This window comes from Mustelus asterias, chromosome 12, assembly GCF_964213995.1.
Source record: "Mustelus asterias chromosome 12, sMusAst1.hap1.1, whole genome shotgun sequence".
In the NCBI taxonomy this organism is placed as follows: domain Eukaryota; kingdom Metazoa; phylum Chordata; class Chondrichthyes; order Carcharhiniformes; family Triakidae; genus Mustelus; species Mustelus asterias.
Window position 1 is genome coordinate 90,809,540 of NC_135812.1, and position 13,865 is coordinate 90,823,404.

The window sequence follows — 13,865 nt, forward strand, 5'->3', positions numbered from 1 at the left end:
TTAGTGTTGTGGAAGCTGCAATCATTGGGCAAGTGAGGTGTATTCCATCACACCCCTCACTTGTGCCTGATAGATGGGGGACAGCTGTAGAAAGTCAGGAGGTGAGTTACTTGCAGCAGAATTTTCATCCTTTGATCCGCTCTTGCAACCACATTTATTTACACGGCTTGTCCAATTAAAATACCAATCAATGGTAACACCCAAGATGTTGATGATGGGGGATTCAAGGATACTAATGCCATTCAACATGGAGATGTTAGATTGCCTATCATTGGAGATGGTTAGATTGCCTATTATTGGAGATGGTCAATGCCTGGTATTTCCATGCTGCACATATTGCTTGCCTTTCATCAGCCCAAGCCTGAATGTTATCCACGTCTTGCTGCATACAGGCACAAACTGTTTCCGTATCTGAGGAGCTGCGAATGGGACTGAACACTGAACATCCCCACTTCTGATCTTATAATGGAAAGCAGGTAATTGATGAGGCTGGGCCTAGGGCACTATCCTGAGGAACTCAATGTGTGGGATTGAAATGATTGGCCTCCAACAACCACAACCATCTTCCAATGTGCTCACTATGATTCCAACGAGTGAAAATATTTCCCTTTGATTCCTATTAACTTCAATTTTGCTAGGGATCCTTGATGCTATACTCGATCAAATGCTGTCTTAATGTCAAGGACAGTCACTCTCACCTTACCTCTGGGGTTCAATTCTTTAGATTACGTTCGAACCGAGGTCACAATAAGGTCTGGAGCAGAGTGGCCCTGGCAGAACCCAAACTAAACATCGGTTAGCAGCTTACAGAATTCCTACAGTGCAGGAGGCCGCCATTCGGCCCATCGAGTTTGCACCGACCACTATCCCACCCATGCATTTACCCTAGCTAGTCCCGTTGACACTAAGGGGCAATTTAGCATGGTCAATCTACCTAACCCGCACATCTTTGGACTGTGGGAGGAAACCGGAGCACCCGGAGGAAACCCCCGCAGACATGGGGAGAGTGTGCAAATTTCACACAGTGACTCAAGCTGGGAATCAATCCAAGGCCCCTGGTGCTGTGAGGCATCTGTGCTAACCACTGTGCTACCGTGCTACTATTGCTTAGCAAGTACTGCTTAGTAGCAACGTCGACAATACCCTGCATCACTTTGCTGATGATTGAAAGTAGACTAATGAAAGTAAATTGAAAGTATATCTATGGTATTTCCACTGCTTTTGGTGGACAGGACATAACTGGGCAATTTTCCACCTTGCTGGGTAGATGCCAATGTCATAGAGTCATAGAGGTTTACAGCATGGAAACAGGCCCTTCGGCCCAAATTGTTCATGCCGCTCTTTTTTTTAACCACTAAGCTCGTTCCAATTGCCGCATTTGGCCCATATACCTCTATACCCATGCAACTGTCTAAATGCTTTTTAAAAGTCAAAATTGTACCCGCCTCTACTACCTCCTCTGACAGCTTGTTCCAATGTTGTACCTGTCCTGGAATTGCTTGCCTGAAGGTGCAACTAGTTTTGGAGCACAAGTCTTGAGATGGAGTGTTGTTAGAATCATGGAATCATAGAATCATAGAAACCCTACAGTGCAGAAGGAGGCCATTCGGCCCATCGAGTCTGCACCGACCACAATCCCACCCAGGCCCTACCCGCTAATCCCTTTTTTTTTTACCCGCTAATTTACCCGCTAATCCCTCTAACCTACGCATCCCAGGACTCTAAGGGGCAATTTTTAACCTGGCCAATCAACCTAACCCGCACATCTTTGGACTGTGATAGGCAATCTAACATCTCCATGTTGAATGGCATTAGTATCCTTGAATCCCCCATCATCAACATCTTGGGTGTTACCATTGATTGGTATTTTAATTGGACAAGCCGTGTAAATAAATGTGGTTGCAAGAGCAGATCAAAGGATGAAAATTCTGCTGCAAGTAACTCACCTCCTGACTTTCTACAGCTGTCCCCCATCTATCAGGCACAAGTGAGGGGTGTGATGGAATACACCTCACTTGCCCAATGATTGCAGCTTCCACAACACTAAAGGAGTTCAACACCTCCAAAAGAAAACAGCCTGTTTGATCAGCACCCCATCCATCAACTTGAAAATTAATTCACTCCACCACTGGTGCACACTGACAGCTGCGTGTAGCATCTACAAGACAAGCAGATCTGACCTTCCACCTGGAGTTACGGCCAACAAACTGAATGGTGCTTGGGGGCCAGACAGTCAGAGCACAACTTGTCAAAACTCCTTTGATGCCACCTTCCCAAATCTGCATCTATTAACTAAAAGGACAAGAACAGGAGACACAATGGGAACATCTGCAAGTTCCCCTCCAAGTCGCACACCATTCTAACCTGGGACTAAGTCCTGTTTCTTTACTGAAGTTGGATCAGGGTCCTGGAACTCCTTCCCTTACACCCTGTACATACCTTCACCACATGCACTGCAGCAGTTAAGAAGGCAGCACACCACCACATTCTAAGGTCAATTAGGGATGGACAATAAATGCTGGCCTAACCAGTAATGTTCACATCCCATGAGCAAATAAAAAGACATGGGCAGCCCATTATTCTGATAATGTGATCCCTGATTTTGATTCGACAGCCAGAGGAGTCATTTTCCTAGCTTGTATCTACCCAGTCAAGCCCTTAAATATTTTCTACATTTCAGTGACATGTCCTTCTGCATTTAAGAAATATAATTTTTAGTTAATTAATTTGTTCTTCAGTGCTTGATTATGGTGTTCTATCTTTCCCAATTACGTTGGCATCAAAAAGCGACATTTCAAATTTCTTGGTACAATCTTATTTCCATGTACCAGTAAGAGAATAGTGGGATGGCCAGTGCAGAATGGGTCTGAATCCTAGCTGACACACCTTGAAAAGAAATGTTTGGAATGAAACCATGTCATGTTCCCACTTCTGAGCATTATTCAACCTCCCTGCTCTAAAGTGCATTTGTTTGAAAATCAGGTGAAGAAAGGAACATGTCCGGTGTTAATAGCCTCTTCTTTGAATTGACTGATACCATTCACTTAGCAAAGGAATAAGGACATGCTGTTGCCCACTGAAAATAAACTCCCAACCTTCCAGAGTAGAGAGGAGAACTTTGGGAAAGATTTACCACTTAAAGTTTACCACTCATTAAGTGGGATGATACTGTGCCTTTAAGAAATGTATTTTAATCATGTTTCTTTACAGGTTTTTCCAAGCAGTTCCTTTGCAAATTTTTATTGGCACTGTAATGTCTGTAGCCGGTGTCCTCTAATTGTTGCTGAAGCAATATAATGGACCTCGTGTTTATTTTTATCTGGACTAATGCAGAGTTCTGGGATTTTATGAGCCTTCTGGAATTGCTGGGTGGAGCATGATTGACAGGTCAGGTGCTGCCTGGGGACAGTTTTGTTTTCCCCACAGAAAGTTCCAAGGTTTTAGTTTCATTTTTCTCAGATGCTGTTGGGATGTGAGACAGGGAGCAGTGGCTCTTTGTTTCCTCTCTCTCTGGGGTTGAAAATTCTGCTGTCTGTAAGTTGCTAAGAAGATGGTGGAGGCAGGCAGTGTCTCTGCGTGTCTCTCTTTCTCTCTGGAGGCGTGCTGAAAGTTCCAGGACTGGAAGCATTAGAGTTTTAATCCAACACTTAAGGACCAATTCACAGCAGGTGTTAAAAAGCTGCAAAACCCAGCATACTTGTTTTTTTGTGCCAAGTTGAGAAAGAGGTGCATGTTTGTTGGGTGTTGTTTGACTTGGAACATCATAGTTGGCTAGCTACGAAGGTTTATACTATATCATGGCTGATTATTGTAATTGGTAAAAGTTATGCTAATTTTTCTTCTTGTATGTTAACTGTATTCTTAAATAAACCTTTTTTGATAAAAGCTTCCTAGTGGGTCACTTGAATCATACCTGGAGTGAAACACCTTAAACTCACCCATGCCAAATTCAAAGGTAAAACACTAAGGGTCTAGGTTATCTTCATAAATTGGATAATACAAAACCTTGGGAGTTTCTGACCTGGATAACATTAAGTCTACAAAAATATGTAGGGAATCAGTTGTGAATCCAAACGAGAATGTTGTTCACGTACTTTCAATGACACAAGCCTGTTCATTGCAGCCGAAGGCCAATTTATATGGTTCACACCCTTTCTACTTGGTGATGGAAGAGGATGGATCAGCTCATGGTGTTTTCCTGTTAAACAGTAATGCCAAGGGTAAGAAATTAACTAGTTTGTCTGGATATACAAATGTAACTCTGATTGGAATTGGAAGTCTGCTCGCCCTCTTTAATACTAAATCACCTCTGTTAGGCAATGCATTGCAATATATGTAGGCTTTTTGCCATGTTGATATGTGGTATATTTGTTTCGGTCTTTCACCCTTTCTATTTTTCTGCCAAAATTGCCTCCTTGTCTGTCTTGTGGAATCGTAATACTTAGCTTTTGCTGGCCATTTTACAATTCAGCTAGATAGGAAAATAATATTGGAAATACTCAGCAGGTCAGGTGGTACCTGTGGGGAGAGAGATAGATTTGACATTTTAGGTTGATGACCTTTCATCAGATCAGGCCTCTGCCATGCGTAGAAATCACAATCCTTATCCAAGTACTGTTACTTGTTTGTATTTTTCCATGGGTCACTGAGCTAACAATTCCATTGATATTATCCATGTGATACTGATATTTAAGAATATTCTGTTATGGAAATTAACACACTTTTGTTTTATCCAGACATACTACTTCAGCCATCCCCTTCTCTAACCTGGAGGACCATTGGGGGAATCCTTGATTTTTATGTATTCTTGGGTCCAGAACCAAAAACAGTGATAAGGCAGTACATGGATATTATTGGTAAGGTTGAAACTATGACTTGCTATTTATCCAGCATTGAATAGATTTAAGGCTGGGAATGACAGATTTTTGGTCTCTCGGGGAATCAAGAGATATGGGAAATGAGTGGGAAATTGAAGTTGAAGCCTAAGATCAGCCACAATCATATTGAATGGTGGAGCAGGCTTGATGGACTGTACGGTCTTCTCTTGCTCCTATTTATTATATCCTTGAGTTGAATGAACAATGGGAATTCACACACAACATAATTCTAGACTTTAATCTGTTATGGTGCATAGATGCTTGTATATTTTTAATATGGTGATTGAGAAATGGTCTGCGGTCATGTGCATCTTGTGCTATTTTTTAATAACTGTATAGGTTATCCAATAATGCCTCCATACTGGAGCCTAGGATTCCATCTGTGTAGGTGGGGTTACTGGAGCACCAACATTACCCGGCAGGTTGTGGAGAACATGACCAGAGCTAACATGCCACAGGTGAGAATGAGGTAAAAGGTCATTTTGCTTTGAAAGAAAATCTGGTTTACTAAATAGAACAACCTCATAAAGGGTATCCCATTGAACTTCTATAGGATCTAAGCAATGGACTTTAGCAACATATCAGACAGTATTTTCTTTTCTAATAAAATCTTAAATAATTGAGTTTGTAGAATTACACAGTATGTTATGATCCTTTTTGAGGCCAATAACTTAATTTCCCAGCAACCAGCAGAAATTACTGCAGGACAAGATTTCCATCTCTACATAGGGATCTCTTTTCCCACTCTGTCTCTCTCTCAGCTTTTTGCTGTAACTAACAAACTAAAATCTACATGCAGTACGTCCTCGCTTAAGGTTGTGCTGCATTCCTGAATATCACAACTTTAAACAATACAACTTTAAGTGAATTATGGAATTCCATAGGGATCAGTGTTAAAGCTGGAGTGAGCTTCCTTTAGAAATTTCTTGCCTGGAAAAAACATGTATGAATTGAAATCCCTGTGTAGCACTGTGCATTTCTAACTGGAATAATTTGCAAAGTAAAATAAATCACTGAATATGACAAATACTATATAAATTCAAATTGGATAACACAAAACCGCCCAAACAGACCCCAAGTAGCATTGCTTCTCTGTCTTACACAACTCCTGAAACTCAGCTCAACTTTTACTTGCTTTTCTTTCTCATACATACTCTCTCCCTCCTTTCCTACCCTGTCTATCTCCTGGCTTTCCCACTCTTATCTTTCTCTTTCTGAGGCTGCACCCTAGACTCAGAGCCTGGACCCCTGATAGTCTGTTGGGGACTGAGCATTTGTCCTGGACTGTTGATTGAGTGGGCGATAGGGACCTACATGCTCCACTCTTCCTCTTCCCTGATGAATACAGCTCCAAAACACACACTGACACCATCCAGGACAAAGCAGCCTGCATGATTGGCACCCCATCCACCACTTTAAACATTCACTACTTCCACCATTGATGCACAGTGGCAGCAGTGTCTACCATCTACAAGATGCAGCAATTCACTAAGCCTCCTTTAACAGCACCTCAAAACCCACAACCTCTACCACCAAAGGCAGTAGAGGCATGGGAACACTCGCATCTGTAGGTGCCCTTCCAAGCCACACATCATCCTAACTTGGAACTATATTACCATTCTTTCACTGTCAAAATCCCTCCCAAACAGCTGTGGATGTACCTATACATCACATGGACTACAGTGGTTCAAGAATTACCTTCTTGAGGGAAATTATGAATAGGTAATAAATGCTGCCCTTGTCAATGATACCCACATCCTGAGGACAAATTGAAAAGCAATAGTGTTGTTCTATAAACAACAAATTTCCCAGATTGCAATCATTCTTTGACTGTCGATCTTTTAGTAGTTCAATTTGGAAACTTGCATATCGGCATGGATTAGTACACACACCCAGGAGTTTTTGGTGGTAATAAAAATGAATCTGCACAAGTGACTGTGAACAAAATCACTATTGCCTCTCCCATAGGTGGAAAAAAGTGGGTTAAAATCTGCAAAGATAATTCTTTTTTCCCTGTGAGATGGATGCTTTTTAAATTGTACATATTAGACTGAACATCCAAGAATGGTGCGATTTGAAAAAAAAAATGAAGTTCAAAATATATGGATGATTCAAACTCTGCATTATTGATGACCAGCAGGAATTTTGTTTTTAATGATTTTCCTTTCTGCAGGATGTGCAGTGGAATGACCTAGATTACATGGACCAGAAAAAAGACTTCACCTATAACTTGCAGTACTTTGGAGACTATGCAAAGATGGTCAAAGAGTTTCACCAAAAGGGATTGAAATACATCATGATCGTAGTAAGAAGAAAGGAAATACAAATTATTCAAGAACAATTAGTATTTTAACCATTACTTTGATTTCCATATTAAAAATGGAAAATTTTATGTTTGACATAATTTAAGCTATTTTTCTATTTCCTTTCATGTTCCACATCTGTATAGCTCTTAAGTTGTTTGTACTGTAAATTTCTCTACAGTATAAGGTTGTGAAGCAGTGGTGCAAAAACAGAAAATGAGTGTCATCCGGCTCGAAACGTTGGCTCTTTTCTCTCTCCACAGATGCTGTCAGACCTGCTGAGATTTTCCAACATTTTCTGTTTTTGTTTCAGATTCCAGCATTCGTGGTATTTTGCTTTTAACTCTGTGAAGCGGTGGTGGATTGATTACATTTACTTGTCTGAAGGTAGTGCAGGGATTGACAAATTCCAATCCAGACTCTAAGACATGTTTCTTATGGTGTTGGGAACGAGTGGGGAAATTGCCATCCATGTCTACTTATGGAGTTGAAAATGGATTATTGTAAATGGAGCACATGTTTCACAAAGGCATTTATGGAGCCCAGTAATATAATCAAGTATGTTTAGCACACACAAAATCATCAAGTGGCAGACAAGAAGTAGTGTGACAGTTCTGAGCACACTTAAACTACTTTGTCTGCTGCTTGGCAAAAAATTCTTAATTTTTGGCCGAGTTGCGATGGTGGTCTTGAACTAAATTCTGATTCTGTACTTGGGAAATTCTCTTAGGATGTCTCTCTACAAACAAAACACTTTGTTGTAACATTGTGCCAATTTTGGTATTTTTATTTAGCATGTAAAATATTACTGATTTACTTCAGTAGAGCCAAAGACTTCGTGGTGCCACCTTTGTAATCCCTGAGCCTATATTGTGAACTTGAACTGTCAACATCAATGTGACACCAACCAAGTGGTCGGCCTTGATTTGTTAAGAGTTGACATGTTATTCAAACATATTGCAGACTATCTTGCCCTTGTTCAAAATAGACACATTTTCAATGAGCTCTTAACGGACCATGCTAAATTGTTTTGTCAACCTTGTTTTGAAGTCTGGTTGTGCATCTCTCCAGTTCAGTTCTCTTTAAGAATTCTTAACACTGATAGCTTTTTGATTTCTCCTGTAGGATCCAGGTATCAGCAGTACACAGAGAGCAGGGAAATACAAACCATATGATGATGGTGTGAAAAGAGGTGTTTTTATCAAAAATGAAACCAGCCAACCATTGATAGGAAAGGTCAGTGCATCGGTGGGAAGTTCAGATTTTATATTTAACTGGCTTATGCAACTTGTGTAAATATCGGCTGCAAGCTCCTATATTAAATATCTTTTAGAGCAGCACCTTTATTGAAAACATTCATTCATTGTGAAAAAACTATTAAATGTCAAACTCAGCTAATTTATTATCTGTGCATTGGTGCAATTAGCAACTATCATAATTTTCCTGATTATGCAGTCATTTTTTTGTGATGTTATTTTTCACTACGTTTCTTCCTGTTACTTAATTAGACTTAGTTCCTCTGATCCCATACAGGACAATGGACAGCAAGACTTTGCGACTAGCCCCAGTCTATCACAATCTCTTTCACTCCAGCCCAAATGGTGCCCCACTCTTGGATATCCTCCTTACATGTACTTCACTAGGAATTCTTTAGCCAGCCCCATCTTCTTCCATCTGGCGGTGTCCATCTTGTTCCCACTTTGGCAAGTCTGGACATTTAGGAGGCAAAATATGCGACCTCCCCTTCATTCTTTTCACTGTCATGATGTCTTGTGGGTACCTCTGACCAGTTCTCTGTAGCACGTCTTCATCAGTGATGCAGTCTTTCCTATGTGATGCCCAAAATCTTACATAGCAGTGCTGGTGAAAGATGTCCAACATACATGACACCTTTGCTATTTTCTTCCATGTCCCACTGGCATAGATTGTGGTTGTTACTACTGCGGATATGTAGAGTCACAGCTTCATGGCCATGTTCATGATGTAGGATGCCCAGACTATATTGAGCCTTTGGAAGATGGAAGACCAAAGTTACTTTGCCAGTTCATGTGTAGATGTGATGGCGATGTTGCTTTCTTCGTAGGTCTTGTGATCACCTACGAAGAAAGGTGATTGTTTCATTGAACAGTATGTTACAGAACCTACGAGAGAGCGAGCTATCTTGGATCTGGTTCTGTGCAATGAGACGGGTAGGATTAAGGATCTTCTTGTGAAGGATCCTCTTGGGATGAGTGATCATAATATGGTGGAATTTCTGATACAGATGGAGGGTGAGAAAGTAAGGTCCCAAACCAGTGTCCTCTGCTTGAACAGAGGGGAGTACGATAGGATGAGGGTGGAATTGGCTAATGTAGACTGGGCGAGCAGACTGGTAGGTAGGACGGCTGAGGAACAGTGGAGGATTTTTAAGGAGATTTTTTTAAGTACTCAGCAAAAATATATTCCGGTGATAAAGAAGGACTGTAAGAAAAAGGATAACCGGACGTGGATAACGAAGGAAATAAAGGAGAGTATTAAAATAAAATCAGATGCGTACAGAGTGGCCAAAAATAGTGGAGAATTAGTGGATTGGGAAAGCTTTAAAGAAAAACAAAGAACGACTAAGAAAGCGATTAAGAAAGGAAAGATAGATTATGAAACTAAACTAGCTCAAAATATAAAAAATGATAGTAAAAGTTTTTACAAGTATATAAAAAGAAATAAAGTGGCTCGAGTGAATGTTGGACCCTTGGAAGATGAGAGGGGGGATTTAATAGTGGAAAACGAGGAAATGGCTGAGACTTTAAATAAGTTCTTTGTGTCGGTCTTCACGGTGGAAGACACAAATAGTTTGCCGAATATTAGAGATCGAGAGTTGGTGGGAGGGGAGGTCCTTAATACAATTACTGTTACTAAGGAGGTGGTGCTTGGTAGACTAATAGGACTGAAGGTAGACAAGTCCCCGGGCCCGGATGGAATGCATCCCAGGGTACTGAAAGAAATGGCTGAGATAATAGCAGATGCGTTAGTAGTAATTTATCAAAATTCGCTGGACTCTGGGGTAGTGTCGGCTGACTGGAAAACAGCTACTGTTACGCCGCTGTTTAAAAAAGGAAGTAGACAAAAGGCGAGTAACTACAGGCCGGTTAGCTTAACGTCCGTAGTTGGGAAGATGCTAGAGTCCATTATTAAAGAGGAAATAACAGAGCACCTGAATAAGAATGGTTCGATCAAGCAGACGCAGCATGGATTCATGAAGGGAAAGTCGTGTTTGATGAATCTACTGGACTTTTATGAAGATGTCACTAGTGTGGTTGACAGAGGGGAACCGGTGGATGTGGTGTTTTTAGATTTCCAGAAGGCGTTCGATAAGGTGCCTCACAAAAGGTTGCTGCAGAAGATTGGGGTACATGGAGTTAGGGGTAAGGTGTTGGCGTGGATTGGGGATTGGCTATCTAACAGGAAGCAGAGAGTTGGGATAAATGGGTGCTTTTCTGGTTGGCAGTTGGTGACCAGTGGCGTGCCGCAGGGATCGGTGCTGGGGCCTCAATTGTTTACCATTTACATAGATGATCTGGAGGAGGGGACTGAATCTAGGGTATTCAAGTTTGCTGATGACACGAAGGTGAGTGGGAAAGCGAATTGCGTGGAGGACGCGGAAAGTCTGCAGAGAGATTTGGATAGGCTGAGCGAGTGGGCGAGGATCTGGCAGATGGAATATAACGTTAGCAAATGTGAGGTTATCCACTTTGGAAGAAATAATAGTAAATTGGAATATTATTTAAATGGAGAAAAATTACATCGTGCGACTGTGCAGAGGGACCTGGGGGTCCTTGTGCACGAATCGCAAAAACTCAGTCTGCAGGTGCAGCCGGTGATCAAGAAGGCGAATGGAATGTTGGCCTTTATCGCGAGGGGGATAGAATATAAAAGCAGGGAGGTCTTGCTGCAACTGTACAAGGCACTGGTGAGGCCGCAACTGGAGTACTGTGTGCAGTTTTGGTCCCCTTATTTGCGAAAGGATATATTGGCCTTGGAGGGAGTGCAGAGAAGGTTCACCAAGTTGATACCGGAGATGAGGGGTGTAGCTTATGAGGAGAGATTAAACAGATTGGGTCTGTACTCGTTGGAGTTCAGAAGGATGAGGGGTGATCTTATAGAGACATATAAGATAATGAAGGGGCTGGATAGGGTAGAGGTGGAGAGATTCTTTCCACTTAGAAGGGAAACCAGAACTAGAGGGCACAGCCTCAAAATAAGGGGGGGGGCCGGTTCAGAACAGAGTTGAGGGTAGTGAATCTCTGGAATTCTCTGCCCATTGAAGTGGTGGAGGCTTCCTCGTTGAATATGTTTAAATCACGGGTAGATAGTTTTCTGATCGATAAGGGAATTAGGGGATATGGGGAGCAGGCGGGTAAGTGGAACTGATTCGCTTCAGATCAGCCATGATCTTGTTGAATGGCGGGGCAGGCTCGAAGGGCCAGATGGCCTACTCCTGCTCCTATTTCTTATGTTCTTATGTTCTTACATCCTTGATGTGGCCTGATGAGAATGAGTGGTCCTTGTTGCTGTCCAACTATCATTGTCTTGGTCTTCTTGTAGCTGATTTGTAGACCAACCTTGGCACTGCCACTCAAGACTGGTGGTCATGTCTAGGAGAGTGTGCGATTCTTCAGCCAGCAAGGCGATGTTGTCTGAGAAATCCATGTCCATCATCTGGTGATGTTTCCACAGGATGCCAAAGTCTGCACCCATTACTGCCTTATAATGAAATCAATAACCAAGAGGAAAATGAACGGGAAGCATATACAGCCTCGCCCGACTCCTGTGATGATGTTGAATAGATCTGTGGTGCCCATATTAATGCAACAGCTGGGGTCACAGTACTCATCGTCTGGGAGCAGAGACAGCCGGACCTGTGAGGAACACATTGTACAGAGGAAAGATAAAGAGAGAGCCAGGCTCAGGGCCTTCACCCCTTGTGGGAATGGAGACAGCTGGTTCTGCGAGAGACACACTGTACTGAGGAGAGGATAAATAGAGAGCCAGGCTTGGGACCTTCATACCTTCCGGGAGCGGAGACTGCTGGACCTGTGAGAGACACACTATACTGAGGAGAGGATAAATAGACAGCAAGGCTCAGGGCCTTCACACCTTCCAGGAGACAGCCAGACCTGCAAGGGACAGAGGAGAAGATAAATAGAGAGCCAGACTCAGAGCCTTCGCTTGCCTTCCAGGAGCGGAGACAGCCAGACCTGCGAGGGACGCACTGTACTGAGGAGAAAAGAAATAGAGAGCCAGGTTCGGGGCCTTCACTCACCATCCAGGAGTGGCCTGCGAGGGACACACTGTACTGAGGCAGCTGGATGTGTTTGAAAAACAATCGGGAGTGACATCACAGGAAAACAGTAATCTCATTGATTGGTATGTAACTAATTTGAATGACCCATTCTAAATTCCTTTCAGATTAAAGGTAATAAGGAAAATATTTTACATATTAAAAAGCTGTTGTGTTCTTGTGTACAAGGCTTTGAAGATGTTACCGCTCTGGGATGCCATACTATCTTGCGATATACCAGAATGACTGCCATTAGATCTATCGAAAGCATTCTTGAAACCAAACACATTTCCCTGGTATAATTACTTCAAAATAATATTATGCAACAGATAACATCATCATAAAGCATCTCTCTGAGTTGGCGATGTGTCTTAATATCTCATCTTTTTAAACTGTATTCGGAGACATACAAATGAGCATCAGAGTTGCACAAAAACATCAATGTGTGCAACTTAATGTGAAGAATCAGTTCATTGTGAATCCCTATGATGAGAGTCAGGAATAAGAAATCTGGTTTAGTTTCAGTTAAAATAGAATGATTGTAGAATAAAATGCTCCTTTTGAGCATCTGGTGCTATCAAAAGGTTTGGTACGGTGTAAATCTGCTCTGTCACGGCAATGTCAAGGCCAGCATTTGTTGCCCATTCTAATTTGCCTTGGAAGGTAATAGTGAGCCACTTTCCTGAACCACTGCAGTCCATCCGCTATGACTTTTCTGTAAAGGTTTGGTATAATTGAGTGGCTTGCTAGGTTATTTCAGAGGGCAATTAAAAATCAAGCATATTGCTGTGTCTGGAAACCAGGTTAGAACAGTAGATTTCCTTCCTTAAAGGAAGGAACCAGATGGGATTTTGCAATAATCATTGTTAGTTTCATGGTCTTGTTATAATTCAGGTTGGAAACTCCCAAGTGTTTTATGAAGCCCGCCTGGATCGTAAGTTGTGCACTTTGAATTTGGCTAGGGTAAGCAGAAGATGATTCACTTCAGGTGTGATTCAAATGGCCCACAAGGGAGCTTTTATCAGCCAAAGTTTATTTAAGAATATAGTTAACACGTATGGAAAGAAAATTAGCAATAACTTTTATCAATTGCAAACAAAAACAAAACAACCATGATAATGTACAGCCCTTAACAAATATATCTAAAATGTTCAGCCAGAACCAATGACCTACCAACCAGTCTTCCTTCTAACAATGCAGGGTCATAAAAGATCCCAAAGTAAAAATAAACAAACCCTATTTAAGCCACTTGAGGAGCAATAAAAGGACTTCTCCTGCCAACTCAGCAACAATGACATCAGCTGAGGCTGGGAGAGTTGCAGAGAATATGATTTAACAAAAAACATTTCTTAAAGGTACACTAACATC

The 13,865-nt window shown here is 41.8% G+C and overlaps 1 protein-coding gene across 1 annotated transcript in view; it reads left to right on the forward strand.

Moving 5' to 3' along the window:
- Window positions 1-13,865, forward strand: part of LOC144501672 (lysosomal alpha-glucosidase-like) — a 63,411-nt gene that overhangs the window by 24,557 nt on the left and 24,989 nt on the right. The window contains exons 5-9 of the mRNA XM_078225592.1: window positions 4,124-4,220; window positions 4,737-4,856; window positions 5,217-5,335; window positions 7,051-7,182; window positions 8,306-8,416. Coding sequence (XP_078081718.1) covers window positions 4,124-4,220; window positions 4,737-4,856; window positions 5,217-5,335; window positions 7,051-7,182; window positions 8,306-8,416 — 579 coding nt within the window. The remainder of the gene's footprint in view (window positions 1-4,123; window positions 4,221-4,736; window positions 4,857-5,216; window positions 5,336-7,050; window positions 7,183-8,305; window positions 8,417-13,865) is intronic.